Source organism: Ranitomeya variabilis, chromosome 6 (assembly GCF_051348905.1).
Source record: "Ranitomeya variabilis isolate aRanVar5 chromosome 6, aRanVar5.hap1, whole genome shotgun sequence".
Lineage (NCBI taxonomy): Eukaryota > Metazoa > Chordata > Amphibia > Anura > Dendrobatidae > Ranitomeya > Ranitomeya variabilis.
Window position 1 is genome coordinate 121,416,334 of NC_135237.1, and position 20,635 is coordinate 121,436,968.

The following is a 20,635-nucleotide window of genomic DNA, read 5'->3' on the forward strand; positions in this document are numbered from 1 at the left end:
CCTGGGCTATATCATCTCCTCCCAGGGATTGGCTATGGATCCTGCCAAACTACAGGCTGTGATGGATTGGCAGGAACCCCATTCTCTTAAAGCTGTGCAGCGCTTTATGGGGTTCATTAATTACTATTGCCAGTTCATTCCACACTTCTCAACTTTGGTAGCTATCTTGGTTGCCGTCACCAAGAAGGGAGCAAATCCCAAATTGTGGTCAGAGGAGGTCTCCAAGGCCTTTCACTCCATTAAGTCACACTTCGCTAGCACTCCCATCCTACATCGCCCCAATGTAGATAATCCATTTATAATGGAGCTGGATGCCTCATTCGTTAGTGCTAGAGCAGTCCTTTTTCAAAAGGATGCTCAAGGTCGGAAGCATCCTTGTTTCTTCTTTTCCAAGACCTTCTCCCCAGCGGAGAGGAATTATTCCATCGGTGACAGGGAGTTGCTAGCCATGAAGTTGGCCTTCTCAGAGTGGAGACATCTCTTGGAGGGGACTTGTCTTCCCTTCCAAGTCTTCACAGACCACAAGAATTTGGTGTACTTGCAGACAGCCCAGCGGTTAAATTCTCACCAGGCCAGATGGGCCTTGTTCTTCTATCAGTTTCATTTCACCCTCCATTTCCTTTCCAGGGAGAAGAACTTTCATGCCGATGCTCTCTCTCGCTCCATTGTATCATTTGAGGAGGAGGAAGAGGAGCCTTGGCTTATTGTCCCCACCGAGAGCCTGAGAACTGTGGCCCCTGTTTCGCTAGAGTCTGTGCCTCCGGGCAAGACTTTTGTACCATCCAACACCCAAGAAAAAAGCCCTCAGAGCTATCAAAGGGCAACCCTTGTCAGCCAACACATATAAACCAAAAAAGAAGAAAAAAACACCGAGGGTCAACTCAGTGCATTAATGGATGACTCATGTAACTATATCAATAAAATATACAAAAATTAATACATGAAATCCATATCAGACAAGGATAATTATAAATGTAAATTTATTGAAAAAAACTACAAATAAGTATATAAATGCGTCATACAAAAAAGACAAAAAGTGCACAGGCATGAAAACAGCTGAGAAAAACAGCGCACAAGATGTAAAGAAGTTGCGCTGAAGACAACACAGACATGGTACTAATCACTGCTGCACACCCCGCAAAACCCCCCCATGAATACCGTAAATTACAACAACCAGTGGTAAATGATCATATGTAAAATAGTAGATAACCACACTAGCTGCAAGTATTAATGCTGGGGCCAAAAAATTCTGGGCTATGATGCTCAGACATCAAAAGAAATACAAAGGATAATCAAACTAAATACTAATACCTTGAGACATCACAGCAGCAAAATGCGGGCGTGCAGACAGCAAAAATGGAGCCTCGACGCACGTTTCACCGCCTTGGCTTCATCAGGAGGCGTGGCTAATAGAGGAAGGGCCGGGATATTTATTGAAAAATGAAAAGGGATACAGCGAATCAACATACTGGCCGAGCACAGCGTGTGCGTGTCAGTAGAGATGCGGGCCGCTGCGCGCCATGGAGTATGGGTAGGGGAACGCACTCCACTCATCCCATCTCCACAGCAACGCACCCGGCCTGCGACACCACCAAGGCGCCACGGTGCATGCGAAGGACGCGTCCATAGAGGAATGTATACGGTAAGGGAGAGGGTGGGATCTCAATAAGAATGAGGGGATCCAGCGAATCGATGCGCTAACCCGGCATGATGTGTGCGCGTCAGTGGAGAGGCGGGCCGCAGCGCACCGTGGAGTATGGGTAGGAGGACGCACATCATCCACCCCATCTCCACAGCAACGCTCCCGGCCAGCGACGCCACCAAGGCATCACAGCGCATGCGTGGGGCGCATCTGCAACGGAGAACAAGTAAACAAGTAGGCTGTGCAGCAAAACTACTGTCTGAATATCACGAGCTTATCCTATGGTGGATTGGCATAGATCACAAAACATATGTACAAGGTAAGAAGGGCCAGATGTAAAATAGACAATAAATACAAATGTATACACCCCCCAATATATGTACTAGTAACCCGAGGTTCTCCAGTGGGAGATCCACACACAAATAGAATAAATACATGCAAAATGGACAGACTTCAACAAAATTTACGCAAAACAGCAAAAAAACCATATGAACCACAAAATAGGACCAAATAAACACCATACATATTAAATAATGATCATAGAACAAATTAGTTAGGCTCACATGTATACATGCCAGAACAAAACTGTCCAAATAACAGGCACATAGATCTTGATCTTGAAGTACAGATATGTCTGATGCAGAACGGTCCAGATGTCTCCCGCTAGACCTTAAGCACTCTCCGATGCCGAATCCCCTTGACATTTACAGGAAAATGATGAGTAGGACAGCATCTAATTAATAAGAAGAAAAGGAAATTAAAAACAAATACGTGATGACCAGAGCGCAGAAAATATACCCGAACCATAATAAAAACCGTGATTAAAAACAACTAGAGGAAAGACTTGAAACTGAGGGCCTCATTTAACCCTTTAGGGGAGAGGGAATCCAGAATCACTATCCAGCGTGCCTTTTTTTGAAGCAATGTGCCTGTTATTTGGACAGTTATGTTCTGGCATGTATACATGTCAGCCTAACTAATTTGTTCTATGATCATTATTTAATATGTATGGTGTTTATTTGGTCCTATTTTGTGGTTCATATGGGTTTTTTCTGTATCTCGATTCTGGAGAGAGCTTTGTCATCTACTCTGTATTGAGTTGAATCTCTCCTTGGCATATCATCCCAAGACAAATGGGTTGGTTGAGAGGGCCAACCAGACCCTGGTCACATATTTACGACATTTTGTTTCTGCCAGGCAGGATGACTGGGCATCCTTGCTACCATGGGCGGAGTTTGCGCTTAACAACGCCATAGCCAACTCCACCAGTCAGACTCCATTCCTCCTAAATTACGGCCTGCATCCGCGGGTCCCTGTGCCCATGCCCGTGTCTTCCGCCAACTCCAAGGTGGCAGACTGAGCTGTGGAGGCACGGGACATTTGGGACTGCACTCAGGATGCCATTTGGGCCTCCAAGGAGAGAAAGATATCCTCCATGATGCACATCGGCGCCCCGCTCCGACCTTTGCTACAGGCGACTTGGTGTGGCTCTCCGCCCGTAACATCTGGCTGCGAGTTGAGTGCACTAAGTTTGCACATCGCTACTTGGGTCCCTTCAAGGTCCTCAAACAGATTAACCCTGTGGTCTACCGTCTGGCCCTTCCTCCATGCCTAGGTATCACCGACACCTTTCATGTGTCCCTCTTGAAGCCCGTATACATGTCCTGGTTTTCTGATTCATCTGCCGGGACATTGGGTTAATCTACGGATGATTACGAGGTGAACGCTATTTTGGGGTGCAAGGTGGTATATGGCAAAAAATTCTATTTGGTGGACTGGAAGGGTTATGGCCCAGAGGACAGGTCCTGGGACCCTGCTGAGCACATTCGAGCTCCACAGCTCATTGCTGCTTTCGAGCATAGCGAGGCCCAAGGAGAGGGGCCATGTTAGGGGTCAAGTTCCCGCCTCTGCACAGGGGGAATCTCAAACCACCTCTGCTGTGGTCTCCCATTCTTCTCCAGCCACAGTGGAGCCTGCTCAGCAGAGACGTCGGTCCCAGCATCTGGCTCAGCCTGATACTGTGCCTTTTCAGGCTCAGCCATTGTAGCCAGTACTGGTCAGTGATGAGCAAACGTCTCTGAGACTAAGTCCTACTTTTCCCCTTCTGAGCATGCCCAGGGTAAGACCTCTCATTGGAGGTCGGGGGTCACATGCTAAGGAATTGTGGCATCTCCCATTGGTCCTCTAGGAAGGTCCTGAAGTTGCTGCAGCTATAAAAGGTTCGCATGGCCGCACGGCCATGCGCTAGTATCAGCTTATGTTATGAGCTTTAGCTACTCAGTGGTCTTGTCTGCTTGTGGTCAGGGTCCAGCTGAAATAAGCCACTAGAATACTGGCACCTCCAGTGAAGAGTTTGTATGGTGAATTCAGGGCTGGCGTAAAGCCATTAGAATTCTGGCTCCACCGGAGAGGAGGTGTTTGTGTGCTTGCTATTCCCTGACCACAGATTGCTTTTGCTCTGTTAGGCAGCTGTGTTCCCCTATCACTTTAGAGGGCACGCGTTTTCCCTTCTGTTTGACTCTGTGAAGTAACAGAGTTCGCTTCTACCGCCATATTTTGCCACCATTTGCTAGCATTTGGTCTCCTGCACGGTGGATCCCAGGCTGTGAACACACCAATAATAATATCTAAAGATACTTGGTGGGTTCCGCCAGCCCTAACATTGTGAAAGTCTATTTTCGTGATGCCACCAGTGGTTCTCAGTCAGTGGGGACTGATGCCGCTTAAAGGGGTCCTCTAGGGTGATGGTATGGTGGCTTGATGGTGACAATTCCCACAGGTGAAACGGGGCCCCCAGGGCTCCCAAGGTATATGGCAGGGATGATGTGTTGCCGGTAAATGACAGAGGACTCAGGGTTGCAGTCTTTACCTGGTTTACTGTTGGTAGCAGGCCACAGTCCAGTGCACCGGTAACAGGTACAAAAGGAGTCTAGCAGCCCAGAAACAAGAAGTTCCCTTGGCTGGTCAGGTTGGGAGCCTTCCTCTGTGCGCTGGGTTTCTAGTACCTTGCTACCTGTGGTTTGCAGGCAAAGTACTCCTTTCTCTCTCCTGTCCTGGGACAGAACCTGCATGGCAGGCAGCTTGAGCTGTACTCTTGGGGGTCTGTGACATGGTGACTTCAGGCTCTATCTGCTACTTTGCCTCAGGTATAATATGGGCAGTATACTTATAGTCCTATGCCCACCGGCTCTGCTGTGGAACTTACAGCTATCCACAACCTCAGGCTTCCGGTGCCCCGTTTCTGTGCTCTAGCTCTTAGGGGCCTAAATGTCGCCTCCTTGAGCCCTCAATCTCTCCTCTGCTCCTTTCCTGTCTGCTCCAGACTCAATTGAACTCTCTCGTCTCTCTTGACCAACTGACTAACTCCTCCTCCAGACCAGGATATTTAAAGCTGGGGAAGCTCCCCTGAATCTGGGTCCTGAGCTCCCACTCCTGGCCTGGATTCAGAATGTGCTGCATGTGTGTGTTCTTACCTGGTAAAGAGATTCGTCTTTGCCTCCACGCATGATATCACCCTCCCCAAAAGGAAGGTAACATCACTGTAACAACCAGTTACCTGGGCTGTTACGCTAACTCTGGTATTCCAGTAGACAATACCACTGTTAAATTCTAACAGGACATTCCAGATCTCTGTTTTCAGGATCAGTGAGCGTACCAGTAGTCTGACTACTAGCAAACAAAAATGTATCACATGTCTTGTTGATAAATGATAACATTGATGGGAATAACCCATATACTTAATATGCTCATTGTCATGAAAAATGACCTCCTGAAGATTATTATATTGGCATGTCTGGCTACAATTGTATATAGCTTACTTATCTTAACAATTATTCTGCTTTGCTATTTATTAACACAAGATACTACAAAATAAGGTATATGATGTTATACTAACTATAAATTATACTGATTTTATTAGGAATGCAGTTTCTTTGTGCACCTCAAAGTTTAAAGGTAACCGGACAGCAGGTTGACACATGCAAACTAAATATTTGCAAGGTTTAAAAAGCTAACAATGGGAAAACTCATGCGCAACAAACTTACAGAAAATGGGGCATTGGGCAAAAAAATTGCAAGGCAGGCGAAAAATGCTCTAAAATAATCCCTCTACATTAACCTCTTCATGACATATGACATACAGTTATGACATGTGTCAAGCCAATCTAATCAGTTTTTATGAAGAGGTAAGCTATAGGCTGTGTTATGATCCTAGTGGCTGAGGATCAAAGAATGTACTAGCTAAGTTACTGAACATAGAACAAGCTCTAGGGAGGTGGTAACTGGACTGACGGCAACCTGATCCTAACCAAACACACTAAAGGTAGCCGGTGAACGTGCCTAAATTCCTTGACGTCTCGACGCAGCCTGAGAAACTTGCTACCCCTATAGAGAAAGTAAGACCTCACTTGTCTCAGAGAAATTACCCCAAAGATATAGGAAGCCCCCAACAAATAATAACAGTGAGGTAAGGGGAAAATACAAATGTAGAAATGAAAACAGATTCAGCAAATGAGGCCCACTAATACTAGATAGCAGAAGACAGACAGGGAACTGTGCGGTCAGTAAAAAACAGTATACAAAAAATCCACGCTGAGAATTAAAGAACGCCCACACCAACTAACGGTGTGAGGGGAGAAACTCAGCCCCCTAGAGCTACCAGCAAGCAAGGAAATCACATATTAGCAAGCTGGACGAGGACAAATAAATAACCAAAAAACATATTGAACACTGATGAGCAAAAAATAACCAAACAGAAACTTAGCTTCTCTTGGCGAGACTGATAACGAAGGAATTCAGGAGAAATCAAAATAGCACTGAATACATCGACAGCAGGCAACAAATGATAGTCCAGGTGAGCTAAATAGGAAACCAGCTAACAGATAATGAGACAGCTGATCCAGTCTCAGACCTGCAGAATGACACAAAGCGCCACCAGAGGGAGCCCAAAGCCAGCACTCACACAGTACCACTTGTGACCACAAGAGGGAGCCCAAAAACAGAGTTCACAACAGTACCCCCCCTTTAGGAGGGGTCACCGAACCCTCATCAAAACCCCCAGGGCGATCAGGATGAGCCACATGGAAGGCATGAACCAAATCGGCCGAATGAACATCAGAGGCGACAACCCAGGAATTATCCTCCTGACCATAGCCCTTCCACTTAACCAAATACTGAAGCCTCCGTCTAGAAATACGAGAATCCAAGATCTTCTCCACCACGTACTCCAATTCGCCCTCAACCAGCACCGGGGCAGGGGGCTCAACAGAAGGAACCACAGGCACCACATACCTCCGCAACAAAGACCTATGGAACACGTTATGAATGGCAAACGACGCTGGGAGGTCCAAACGAAATGACACCGGGTTAAGGATTTCCAAAGTCTTATAAGGACCGATGAAGCGAGGCTTGAATTTAGGAGAGGAGACCTTCATAGGAACATACCGAGAAGACAGCCATACCAAATCCCCAATGCGTAGTCGGGGACCCGCACCGCGAAGGCGGTTGGCAAAGCGCTGAGCCTTCTCCTGTGACAACTTCAAATTGTACACCACATGGTTCCAAATCTGCTGCAACCTATCCACCACAGAATCCACCCCAGAACAGTCAGAAGGCTCAACCTGACCCGAGGAAAAACAAGGATGAAAACCAGAATTGCAGAAAAAAGGCGAAACCAAAGTAGCAGAACTAGCCCGATTATTAAGGGCAAACTCGGCCAATGGCAAAAAAGTCACCCAATCATTCTGATCAGCAGAAACAAAATATCTTAAATAAGTTTCCAAGGTCTGATTAGTTCGCTCGGTTTGGCCATTCATCTGAGGATGGAAGGCCGACGAAAAAGACAAATCAATGCCCATCTTAGCACAAAAGGTCCGCCAAAATCTGGACACAAACTGGGATCCTCTGTCAAACACAATATTTTCAGGGATGCCGTGCAAGCGAACCACATTCTGAAAAAATAGAGGAACCAAATCGGAGGAGGAAGGCAACTTAGGCAAGGGCACCAAATGGACCATTTTGGAAAAATGATCACACACCACCCAGATGACTGACATTCTCTGAGAGACTGGAAGATCCGAAATAAAATCCATGGAAATGTGCGTCCAAGGCCTCTTCGGGACAGGCAAAGGCAAAAGCAAACCGCTGGCACGAGAACAGCAAGGCTTAGCCCGAGCACAAATCCCACATGACTGCACAAAGGAACGCACATCCCGCGACAAGGAAGGCCACCAGAAGGACCTAGCCACCAAATCTCTGGTACCAAAAATCCCAGGATGGCCTGCCAACACCGAAGAATGAACCTCAGAAATAACTCTGCTGGTCCATCTGTCTGGGACAAACAGTCTCTCTGGTGGGCAACGATCAGGTCTATCCGCCTGAAATTTCTGCAGCACTCGTCGCAAATCTGGGGAAATGGCAGACAAAATCACTCCCTCTCTGAGGATACCAGCCGGCTCTGAAACTCCCGGAGAGTCAGGCACAAAACTCCTAGAAAGAGCATCAGCCTTCACGTTCTTCGAACCAGGCAGGTACGAGACCACGAAATCGAAACGGGAGAAAAACAACGACCAACGAGCCTGTCTAGGATTCAGCCGCTTGGCAGACTCAAGATAAATCAGATTTTTGTGATCAGTCAAGACCACCACACGATGCTTAGCTCCCTCGAGCCAATGTCGCCACTCCTTAAATGCCCACTTCATAGCCAACAACTCCCGATTACCAACATCATAATTCCGCTCGGCAGGCGAAAACTTTCTTGAAAAGAAAGCACAAGGCTTCATCACAGAGCAATCAGAGTTTCTCTGCGACAAAACAGCCCCTGCTCCAATCTCAGAAGCATCAACCTCGACCTGAAAAGGAAGAGAGACATCAGGCTGACACAAAACTGGAGCCGAAGAAAACCGGTGCTTTAGCTCCCGAAAGGCTTCCACGGCCGCAGGAGACCAATTAGTCACATCAGAACCCTTCTTGGTCAAATCCGTCAAGGGTTTAACCACGCCAGAAAAATTAGCAATGAAGCGACGGTAAAAATTAGCAAAACCCAAGAACTTCTGAAGACTCTTAACAGATGTAGGCTGAGTCCAGTCATGAATAGCCTGGACCTTGACTGGGTCCATCTCAATAGTAGAAGGAGAAAAAATAAAACCCAAAAAGGAAACCTTCTGTACTCCGAAGAGACATTTTGAGCCCTTCAGAAATTAGGCATTAGCACGCAGAACCTGAAATACCATCCTGACCTGCTTCACATGGGACTCCCAGTCCTCAGAAAAGACCAAAATGTCATCCAGATACACAATCATAAATTTATCCAGATATTCTCGGAAGATGTCATGCATGAAGGACTGGAACACAGAAGGAGCATTAGAGAGTCCAAAAGGCCTCACCAAGTACTCAAAATGGCCTTCGGGCGTATTAAATGCTGTTTTCCATTCATCCCCCTGCTTAATACGGACAAGGTTATACGCACCACGAAGATCTATCTTGGTGAACCAACTGGACCCCTTAATCCGAGCAAACAGATCAGATAATAATGGCAAAGGATACTGAAATTTGATCGTGATTTTATTTAGAAGACGATAATCTATACAAGGTCTCAGAGAACCATCCTTCTTGGCCACAAAAATGAATCCTGCACCAAGAGGGGAAGAGGACGGGCGAATATGTCCCTTCTCTAAAGACTCCTTTATATAACTCTGCATTGCGGCATGTTCTGGTACAGACAAATTAAAAAGTCGTCCCTTAGGGAACTTACTACCAGGAATCAAATTTATAGCGCAATCACAATCCCTGTGAGGAGGCAGGGCACCGGATCTGGGCTCATCAAATACATCCTGGTAGTCCGACAAAAACTCAGGGACCTCAGAAGGAGTGGAAGAAGCAATTGACACCAAAGGAGCATCGCCATGAATCCCCTGGCAACCCCAACTTGAAACAGACATAGCTTTCCAATCCAGAACTGGATTATGGGCCTGCAGCCATGGCAGACCCAAAACGACAACATCATGCAAATTATGCAGCACAAGAAAGCGAATCACCTCCTGATGTACAGGAGTCATGCACATGGTCACTTGAGTCCAATACTGAGGCTTATTCTCAGCCAATGGTGTAGCATCAATTCCCCTCAGTGGAATAGGGAATTCCAAAGGCTCCAGGACCAAACCACAGCGCCTGGCAAACGACAAATCCATCAGGTTCAGGGCAGCACCTGAATCCACAAAAGCCATAACCGAGTAGGATGACAACGAACAAATTAAAGTAACAGACACGGTGACAGATTTAGCGATTTTTTTTACGCGCTTAGAGCAGGCTGAGATAACATGAGTAGAATCACCACAGTAAAAGCACAACCCATTTTGACGTCTATGATTTTGCCGCTCAATTCTGGTCAGAATTCGGTCACATTGCATAGACTCAGGTCTCTGTTCAGAAAACACCGCCAGATGGTGCGCAGATTTGCGCTCCCGCAAACGCCGATCAATCTGAATGGCCAAAGCCATTGAGTCATTCAGACTTGCAGGCGTGGGGAACCCCACCATAACATTCTTAATGGCTTCAGAAAGACCTTCTCTGAAATTTGCAGCCAGCGCACACTCATACCATTGAGTAAGCACCGACCATTTCCGAAATTTTTGACAATACACCTCAGCTTCATCCTGGCCCTGAGAGAGAGCCAGCAAGGCCTTTTCTGCCTGGTTCTCAAGATTAGGTTCCTCATAAAGCAATCAAAGCGCCAGAAAAAATGCATCCACATTCATTCAGCAATGCAGGATCTCCCGGCGCCAGGGAGAAAGCCCAATCTTGAGGGTCGCCACGTAACAAGGAGATAACAATTCTAACTTGCTGAGCGGAATCACCAGAGGAACAGGGTCTCAAAGAAAGAAATAATTTACAATTATTCTTAAAATTCAGAAACCTAGATCTATCTCCAGAAAACAACTCAGGAATAGGTACTTTTGGCTCAGACATAGGACTGTGAACAACAAAATCCTGAATGCTTTGCACCCTTGCAGCAAGATGATCCACACTAGAAGTCAGACTCTGAATATCCATGTCTGCAGCTGAACTCAAAGCCACCCAGAGATTAAGGGGATGAGAGAAGCTGGACAGATTGCAGCAAAGGGAGAGGAAAAAAAAATTGTACTCAGGACTTCTCTTATCCCACTTCTGCGATGCATTAAACACTTTTTTGGCCTGCTGTACTGGTATGATCCTAGTGGCTGAGGATCACAGAATGTACTAGCTAAGTTACTGAACATAGAACAAGCTCTAGGGAGGTGGTAACTGGACTGACCGCAACCTGATCCTAACCAAACACACTAAAGGTAGCCGGTGAACGTGCCTAAATTCCTGGACGTCTCGACGCAGCCTGAGAAACTTGCTACCCCTATAGAGAAAGTAAGACCTCACTTGCCTCAGAGAAATTACCCCAAAGATATAGGAAGCCCCCAACAAATAATAACGGTGAGGTAAGGGGAAAATACAAACGTAGAAATGAAAACAGATTCAGCAAATGAGGCCCACTAATACTAGATAGCAGAAGACAGACAGGGAACTGTGCGGTCAGTAAAAAACCCTATACAAAAAATCCACGCTGAGAATTCAAGAACCCCCACACCAACTAACGGTGTGAGGGGAGAAACTCAGCCCCCTAGAGCTACCAGCAAGCAAGGAAATCACATATTAGCAATCTGGACAAGGACAAATAAATAACCAAAAAACATATTGAACACTGATGAGCAAAAAATAACCAAACAGAAACTTAGCTTCTCTTGGCGAGACTGATAACGAAGGAATTCAGGAGAAATCAAAATAGCACTGAATACATCGACAGCAGGCAACAACTCATAGTCCAGGTGAGCTAAATAGGAAACTAGCTAACAGATAACGAGACAGCTGATCCAGTCTCAGACCTGCAGAATGACACAAAGAGCCACCAGAGGGAGCCCAAAGACAGCACTCACACAGTACCACTTGTGACCACAAGAGGGAGCCCAAAAACAGAGCTCACAACAAGGCTGGACCACGGTGAGTCATTGGACGTGGTATATCTCGATTTTTCCAAAGTGTTTGATACCGTGCCGCACAAGAGGTTGGTACACAAAATATGAATGCTTGGTCTGGGGGAAAATGTGTGTAAATGGGTTAGTAACTGGCTTAGTGATAGAAAGCAGAGGGTGGTTATAAATGGTATAGTCTCTAACTGGGTCGCTGTGACCAGTGGGGTACTTCAGGGGTCAGTATTGGGACCTGTTCTCTTCAACATATTCATTAGTGATCTGGTAGAAGGTTTACACAGTAAAATATTGATATTTGCAGATGATACAAAACTATGTAAAGCAGTTAATACAAGAGAAGATAGTATTCTGCTACAGATGGATCTGGATAAGTTGGAAACTTGGGCTGAAAGGTGGCAGATGAGGTTTAACAATGATAAATGTAAGGTTATACACATGGGAAGAAGGAATCAATATCTCCATTACACACTGAACGGGAAACCACTGGGTAAATCTGACAGGGAGAAGGACTTGGGGATCCCAGTTAATGATAAACTTACCTGGAGCAGCCAGTGCCAGGCAGCAGCTGCCAAGGCAAACAGGATCATGGGGTGCATTAAAAGAGGTCTGGATACACATGATGAGAGCATTATACTGCCTCTGTACAAATCCCTAGTTAGACCGCACATGGAGTACTGTGTCCAGTTTTGGGCACCGGTGCTCAGGAAGGATATAATGGAACTAGAGAGAGTACAAAGGAGGGCAACAAAATTAATAAAGGGGATGGGAGAACTACAATACCCAGATAGATTAGCGAAATTTGGGTTATTTAGTCTAGAAAAAAGACGACTGAGGGGCGGTCTAATAACCATGTATAAGTATATAAGGGGAAAATACAAATATCTCGCTGAGGATCTGTTTATACCAAGGAAGGTGATGGGCACAAGGGGGCATTCTTTGTGTCTGGAGGAGAGAAGGTTTTTCCACCAACATAGAAGAGGATTCTTTACTGTTAGGGCAGTGAGAATCTGGAATTGCTTGCCTGAGGAGGTGGTGATGGCAAACTCAGTCGAGGGGTTCAAGAGAGGCCTGGATGTCTTCCTGGAACAGAACAATATTGTATCATACAATTATTAGGTTCTGTAGAAGGACGTAGAGCTGGGGATTTATTGTGATGGAATATAGGCTGAACTGGATGGACAAATGTCTTTTTTCAGCCTTACTAACTATGTTACTATGTTACTATGTGTTGTGTACCTTAATATGAAGTGTGCTTAGCTTGATTAAATCGGCCATCATGTGCCTCTACTGTAACAGCCGAGGTGCAATCTCTGACAGAAGCATTTAACTTGCACTGTCAGGGGAATGGGTGGAATAACAGCACACCCGTGACATGATCGCAGGGTGCCATTGAGTTGCCATGACAGATGGGGGTCTGCTGAAGGCCTCCATGTTTGTCATGATGATTCTCATGTGAATGCCATCTTGTAGATGGTGTTCATAGGGGATTGTGATATTTAGTATACGTAGCAGGGCTATTGTACTGCTATGCATAGCACAGGAGATCAGACGATCACAGCTTCAAATCCACTAAGGGGACCAATAAATACAGTAGAAAGCAAAAAAAAAATGTAAAAAATAAAAAAAGGCAAAGGTTCAAATCAACTCCCTTTTCCCAAACTAAAAATAAGACAATAAAAAAATGCACATATTTGGTGTCACTGGATTCTCAAAAATCTGATCTATCAAAATATAAAATAAATTAATCCAATAGGTAAATGGTGTAATTAAAAAAATAATCTAAATGCCAGAATTATGGGTTTTGGCCACTCCAACATTGCAATGAAATGCAACAAAACATCATAACTATGACAAAATGGTATCAGAAAAACATCATATTCTGTCATTTGACATCTGGTAATGTTTTAAGGGACCATCCTGAGTATGGTCACTTTCATGAGGTCGGATTGCTTTTATGTTTTTTATCAAAATTGTGTTAACTAAGTACTGTTATTTTCATGCACTATTGCTATTTATTTATTTATTTACTGCAGGGTATTTGCTCATTTTGTTTTTATCTTAGGTCTTGTTTGTTTAGTGGCCAGTGTGAACACAACTCAAAAAATTTTAAAATAAAAATATAGTGTTCTAAACACTTCCTGTGTCCGCTGCTAGCTCTACATTCCTGCCCCAGTCTCTGCTGTTTGTCTGCAGCGCTGAAGTCAATCACTGACATCAGCATTGCAGATCAACAACAGAGGTTAGGACTTATAAGAGGTTGTTTTCTTATAAACGTTCCAGCTTGTAGCTCAAAGCTCAACCATTTCTGAAAGGAGGCAAATCTTTCAATCCTTTCCCAACGAAGCAATTTTCCATTTTTGTGTTTTCATTTTTCTTGTCCTTCTTGTTTTTACAACATTTTTCCATTTTTGTCAGCATGGTCGTATCAGGGAATATATTTGCTGGACAAGGTATAGTTTTGAAATACATTACAATATTGCTTTTTGGATTTTCTTTTCACAGTGTTCCTTCTGCTGTAAAATTGTTTTAACAAGATAATTCTCCATGTCTGTATAAATCCATCAATAACAAACTTGAATTTTTAATTAAAAAGTTCAACGATTTGTAAAAAATGTTAAAAATGTTTAAAAATATTCTGCCATTTCAAAAGGTTTTCAACTTTTTCATTTGTATGTCTATGAAGCTGTGTAAGGGTTTATTTTTTTGCATGGAAAGCTGGCATTTTTAGTGACATCAATTTATGATAGATATGATGTTTTGATCACTTTTTATTTAATTTTAAATGGAGTTACTGTGACAAAAAACTGAAATTCTGGTATTTCAATTTTTTGAGAACGGAATAGCACTGCTAAAGGGAAAATTAAGCATAATAAGTTGGCTATTGCAATCAATAGGCTATTATGGTATACAGTGGGGAAAAAAAGTATTTAGTTAGCCACCAATTGTGCAAGTTCTCCCTCTTAAAAAGATGAGAGAGGCCTGTAATTGACATCATAGGTAGACCACAACTATGAGAGTCAAAATGAGAAAATAAATCCAGAAAATCAGCTTCTCCGATTTGGTAAGATTGATTTTGCAAATTATGGTGGAAAACAAGTACCATATTTTCTGGCGTATAAGACAAATTTTAACCCCTAAAAATTGTCCCAAAAGTCGGGGGTCGTCTTATACGCCGGGTACGGGTGCACAGAGCAATCCTGGATGGTTCCCAGGGTCTGAAGGAGAGGAGACTCTCCTTCAGGCCCTGGGATCCATATTCATGTAAAAAATAAAGAATACAAATAAAAAATATGGATATACTCACCCCTCCGACGGACCCTGGACCTCAGCGGTGCAAGCGTCTGCCTCCGTTCCTAAGAATGGAGTGAGTGAAGGACCTTCGATGACGTTGCAGTCACGTGAGCGGTCGCGTGACCGCGACGTCATCGCAGGTCCTTCACTCACTGCATTCTTAGGAACGGAGGCAGACGCTTGCACCGCTGAGAGCCAGGGTCCGTCAGAGGAGTGAGTATATCCATATTTTTTTTTATTCTTTATTTTTTTATATGAATATGGATCCCAGGGCCTGAAGGAGAGTCTCCTCTCCTCCAGACCCTGGGAACCACACGCCGTATAAGATGACTGGGCATATAAGATAACCCCCGTCTTATACGGCAGGTATATCCAAAATTCCATATTTTATATGGAAAAGTTGGGGGTCGTCTTATACGCCCAGTCATCTTATACACCAGAAAATACGGTATTTGGTCATTAACAAAAGTTCATCTCAGTATTTTGTTATATATCCTTTGTTGGCAATGACAGTGGTCAAACGTTTTCTGTAAGTCTTCAAAAAGTTGGCACACACTGTTGGTGGTATGTTGGCCCATTCCTCCATGCAGATCTCCTCTAGAGCAGTGACGTTTTTGGCCTGTTGCTGTGCAACAAGGACTTTCATCTCCCTCCAATGGTTTTCTATGAGGTTGAGATCTGGAGACTGGCTAGACCACTCCAGGACCTTCATATGCTTCTTATGAAGCCACTCTTTCGTTGCCCTGGCAGTATTCTTGTGATCATTATCATGCTGAAAGACCCATCCATGTTTCAACTTCAATGCCCTTGCTGATGGAAGGAGATTTGCACTTAAAATCTCACGATACATGTCCCCGTTCATTTTTTTCATATACACGGACCAGTCGTCCTAGTCCCTTTGCAGAGAAACAGCTCCAAAGCATGAAGTTGCCACCCCATGCTTCACAGTAGGTATGGTGTTCTTTGGATGCAATTCAGCATTCTGTCTCCTCCAAACAAGACAAGTTTTGTTTCTACAAAACAGTTTGGTTTCATCAGACCATACTACATTCTCCCAATACTCTTCTGGATAATCCAAATGCTTTTTAGCAAACTTCAGATAGGCCCGGAATTGTACTGGCTTAAGCAGGGGACACATCTGGCACTGCAAGATCTGAGTCCCTGGCTGCGTAATGTGTTACTGATGGTAGTCTTTGTTAAAGTGGTCCCAGCTCTATGCAAGTCATTCACTAGGTTCCCCTGTGTGGTTCTGGGATTTTTCTCATGGTTCTTGTGATCTTTTGACTCCAAGGAGTGAGATCTTGCATAGAGCCCCAGAGCGAGGGAGATTATCAGTGGTCTTGTACACTCACCGGCCACTTTATTAGGTACACCTGTCCAACTTCTTGTTAACACTTAATTTCTAATCAGCCAATCACATGGCGGCAACTCAGTGCATTTAGGCATGTAGACATGGTCAAGACAATCTCCTGCAGTTCAAACCGAGCATCAGTATGGGGAAGAAAGGTGATTTGAGTGCCTTTGAACGTGGCATGGTTGTTGGTGCCAGAAGGGCTGGTCTGAGTATTTCAGAAACTGCTGATCTACTGGGATTTTCAAGCACAACCATCTCTAGGGTTTACAGAGAATGGTCCGAAAAAGAAAAAAAATCCAGTGAGCGGCAGTTCTGTGGGCGGAAATGCCTTGTTGATGCCAGAGGTCAGAGGAGAATGGGCAGACTGGTTCGAGCTGATAGAAAGGCAACAGTGACTCAAATCGCCACCCGTTACAACCAAGGTAGGCCTAAGAGCATCTCTGAACGCACAGTGCGTCGAACTTTGAGGCAGATGGGCTACAGCAGCAGAAGACCACACCGGGTACCACTCCTTTCAGCTAAGAACAGGAAACTGAGGCTACAATTTGTACAAGCTCATCGAAATTGGACAGTAGAAGATTGGAAAAACGTTGCTTGGTCTGATGAGTCTCGATTTCTGCTGCGACATTCGGATGGTAGGGTCAGAATTTGGCGTAAACAACATGAAAGCATGGATCCATCCTGCCTTGTATGGAGCATCTTTGGGATGTGCAGCCGACAAATCTGCGGCAACTGTGTGATGCCATCATGTCAATATGGACCAAAATCTCTGAGGAATGCTTCCAGCACCTTGTTGAATCTATGCCACGAAGAATTGAGGCAGTTCTGAAGGCAAAAGGGGGTCCAACCCGTTACTAGCATGGTGTACCTAATAAAGTGGCCGGTGAGTGTATGTCTTCCATTTTATTATTATTGCTCCCACAGTTTATTTTATCACAACAAGCTGCTTGACTATTGCAGATTCAGTCATCCCAGCCTGGTGCAGGGATGCAATTTTGTTTCTGGTGTCCTTCGACAGCTCTTTGGTCTTCACTATAGTGGAGTTTGGAGTGTGACTGTTTGAGGTTGTGGACAGGTGTCTTTTATACTGATAACAAGTTCAAACATGTACCATTACTAAAGGTAATGAGTGGAGGACAGAGGAGCCTCTTAAAGAAGAAGTTACAGGTACGTGAGAGCCAGAAATCTTGCATGTTTTTAGGTGACCAAATACTTATTTTCCACCTTAATTTGCTAAATAAATCTTGCCAAATCAGAAAAGGTGATTTTCTGGATTTGTTTTCTCATTTTGACTCTCATAGTTGTGGTCTACCTATGATGTCAATTACAGGCCTCTTTCATCTTTTTAAGTGGGAGAAGTTGAACAATTGGTGGCTGACTAAATGCTTTTTTCTCCACTGTACAGGAATGAGATTGCACTTTCAGAATCAGTTGTGATCTATGCAGCCACATTTTAATTTCATTAACTTACGGAAATTGAGAATAAGGTATGTCCCTGCCCTACAGTAGATTAGAAACTCTAACAGCTTGTTTTTATTTTTTTCTAACTAGATAACCCTTTTAATGTACCTAGTAGCATAATTTAGTTTGAAGAAGTTGGCATGAATGGTGAATGTTCAAATCTCTTTGGCTACCTGTTGTTAAAATATAAGATAAGAGTTCTGAATTTTAAATGACAGTTAAAAAATGTAGCTGAAACATATTTCAATTAATTAATGGATATTTTTATTGGAAATGTCTTGTGTTTTAACTTTGAATTCAGCCAAAGAGATCAGTTAAGAATTTGAGACTACCTTAAATGGGTATGCTAAAGTTTTTAAATTGCTATAATTAGTTAGACAGCATAATACTAAGCCAGTTTGTACTTGTCTTGATTTTTGTGTCTGCTATTATTGACCTACAATGAAACTTGTATCTTACTTAGTGTGCAACTGGTTTCCATGGCGATTAGTCACCATTGCCTGCCCAGAACATGACAATAGTGTGTGCAGTATTTACATTTTAGGAGTGGGGTTAGCTCCAAAAATACCAATCATCTCTCATCTGTCCAATGATTTTCATACAGCAGTTAGATATTCACCTCCTTCTTCCCCTTTCCTCTCCATTACTGACAAGCTGCTGTTATAAATCTTGCAAAATCACCAGCCTTATCAGCAGCTTTCATAGCAGTTCTGCTATCACAAATCAGAGCTATAATGATAGCAGTTCACACTCTAGAATAAACCATTGAGAGATGACTGTGTTACACAGCACTTGTGCTTAGCGTTATAGTTCTACTAATACTACAGTGCGTCTGCTCATCTGAACTGTCATTCAAGGAGGAGTGCCTGCCCCACCAGAAACCAGAAAGCTAGGAGACTATAAGGAAACTGGATAGCTGAGTTGCTCAAAAGTAACTTGAGAATATATTTTTTTAAACCTAGAACAATCACTTTATATCGTTCTCTAGTTGTAGCACTTTTCTTTGCTGAGTTGAAGTATTTGGTAAAACATTTATATAATTATCAAGCAGTCAAGAACAATACAAAGGCCTGAATGTGCCATAATGAATGTACCACAATGTGCCATTTTTATTCAAGACACTTTTGTTGTTATTAACACATAAAATATTGCTAGTGATGTAAGTTTAAAAGTATAGGTTATTTATTTTAACATTGAAATTTGGGAATTTTTAGTGCTTAAAACTAATAAAGAAAATGTTGAACCATTTAAATTATGTTGTTTATAAAAAAATAACTTGCTCATATAATTTGCTTCCTAATTAGTGATGATGAGCGAGTGTGCTATAATAAGGTGATGTCCGAGCATGCTTGAGTGCTAATAAAGCATCTTCAGCATCCTGTAATTCTATGTTTGAATCGCCGTGGCTGCCTGTTTCATGGCTGTTTGACAGCCGCAACACATTCAGGGATTGCCTGTTTGTTAGGCAATCTATGCATGTGTTGTATCTGTCGAACTGCTGCGCGACATGCAGCCACAGTGACTCATGTATAGTATTAGAGGACACCGAAGATGCTCTTTTAACACGCAAGCATGCTTAGATAACTTTTTATCTGAGCACGCTCACTCATCACTGTTCCTAATATATGTATGATGTCAATAATCCTCAAACTCTTAAATCCATCCTATCTTTTAGCAAACTTTTTTTTGCAATTTTAATAAAACTTGTCCTTATGATGTCAAATATTCATTTCAACTCTAACTGTAGGGTGCTGTTATAACACCAACAATGGACCATACCATGTCAATGCAACCGGCAAGTATGATGGGCCCTTTAACACAACAATTGAATCACCTCTCTTTGGGGACAACCGGAACAGTAAGACTTATTTTTACCAGTTACTTTATTAAAGCAAATTGTGTTTTTCTTTTCAGATGACTTTAGAAAATAGACTGTCTTGTATGTGCACATGAATTATAACAGTAATTCTATTTGACTTATACAGTGAGGAAAATAAGTATTTGATACACTGCCAATTTTGCAAGTTTTCCAACTTACAAAGAATGGAGAGGTCTGTAATTTTTATCGTATGTACACTTCAACTGTTAGAGACAGAGACAAAATCGCATTGTATGATTTTTAAATAACTAAATTGCATTTTATTTAATGAAATTAGTATTTGATCACCTACCAACCAGCAAGAATTCTTTCTTTCACAAACCTGTTAGTTTTTCTTTAAGTAGCCCTCCTACTCTGCACTCATTACCTGTATTAATTGCATCTGTTTGAACTTGTGACCTGTATAGAAGACACATATGCACATACTCAATCACACTGCAACCTCTCCACCATGGCCAATACCAAAGAGCTCTCTAAGGATACTAAGGACAAAGTTGTAAACCTGCATTAGGATGTGATGGGCTACAGGACAATTATTATAAAATTGAAAAAACACAAGATGATTGTCAGTCTTTCTCGGTCTCTGGCTGCATGCAAGATCTTGCCTCGTGGGGTAAGGATGATTCTGAGAAAAGTCAGGAATCAGCCCAGAACTACATGAGAGGACCTGGACCTGGCAATCATAAGTTAAAGAATGGTCTCACAGGTTTTCATTATCATAATGAAAATGCACAGGGGTCCACGATTCAATGATGCCTTACCATTGTGTCAGGAGGGTGGGCAAATCCTATTTCCTGAACAAACGTACGGCAAAAATGGTACTATGTGTTAAACAAGGGCATAAACTGTAATGCTAACCATGAAAGCTGCCATAAAACAAAAAAATGGCTACTAAATCCATAAAATGGAAAGCAAAATAGTCATTGTGAAAAAGATGTAGCTGGACTTACCATCTGGAGTAAAAAATGTCAGTCTTTATGGATTCCTTTAAAATG

At 43.3% G+C, this 20,635-nt stretch overlaps 1 protein-coding gene across 2 annotated transcripts in view; it reads left to right on the forward strand.

Annotated features, from left to right (window-relative positions):
* The window catches only part of RBMS3 (RNA binding motif single stranded interacting protein 3), a 1,020,603-nt gene that overhangs the window by 978,728 nt on the left and 21,240 nt on the right, over window positions 1-20,635 (forward strand). For both annotated transcript variants that reach the window (XM_077268961.1, XM_077268960.1), the window contains exon 11: window positions 19,509-19,619. In XM_077268961.1, coding sequence (XP_077125076.1) covers window positions 19,509-19,619 — 111 coding nt within the window. The remainder of the gene's footprint in view (window positions 1-19,508; window positions 19,620-20,635) is intronic.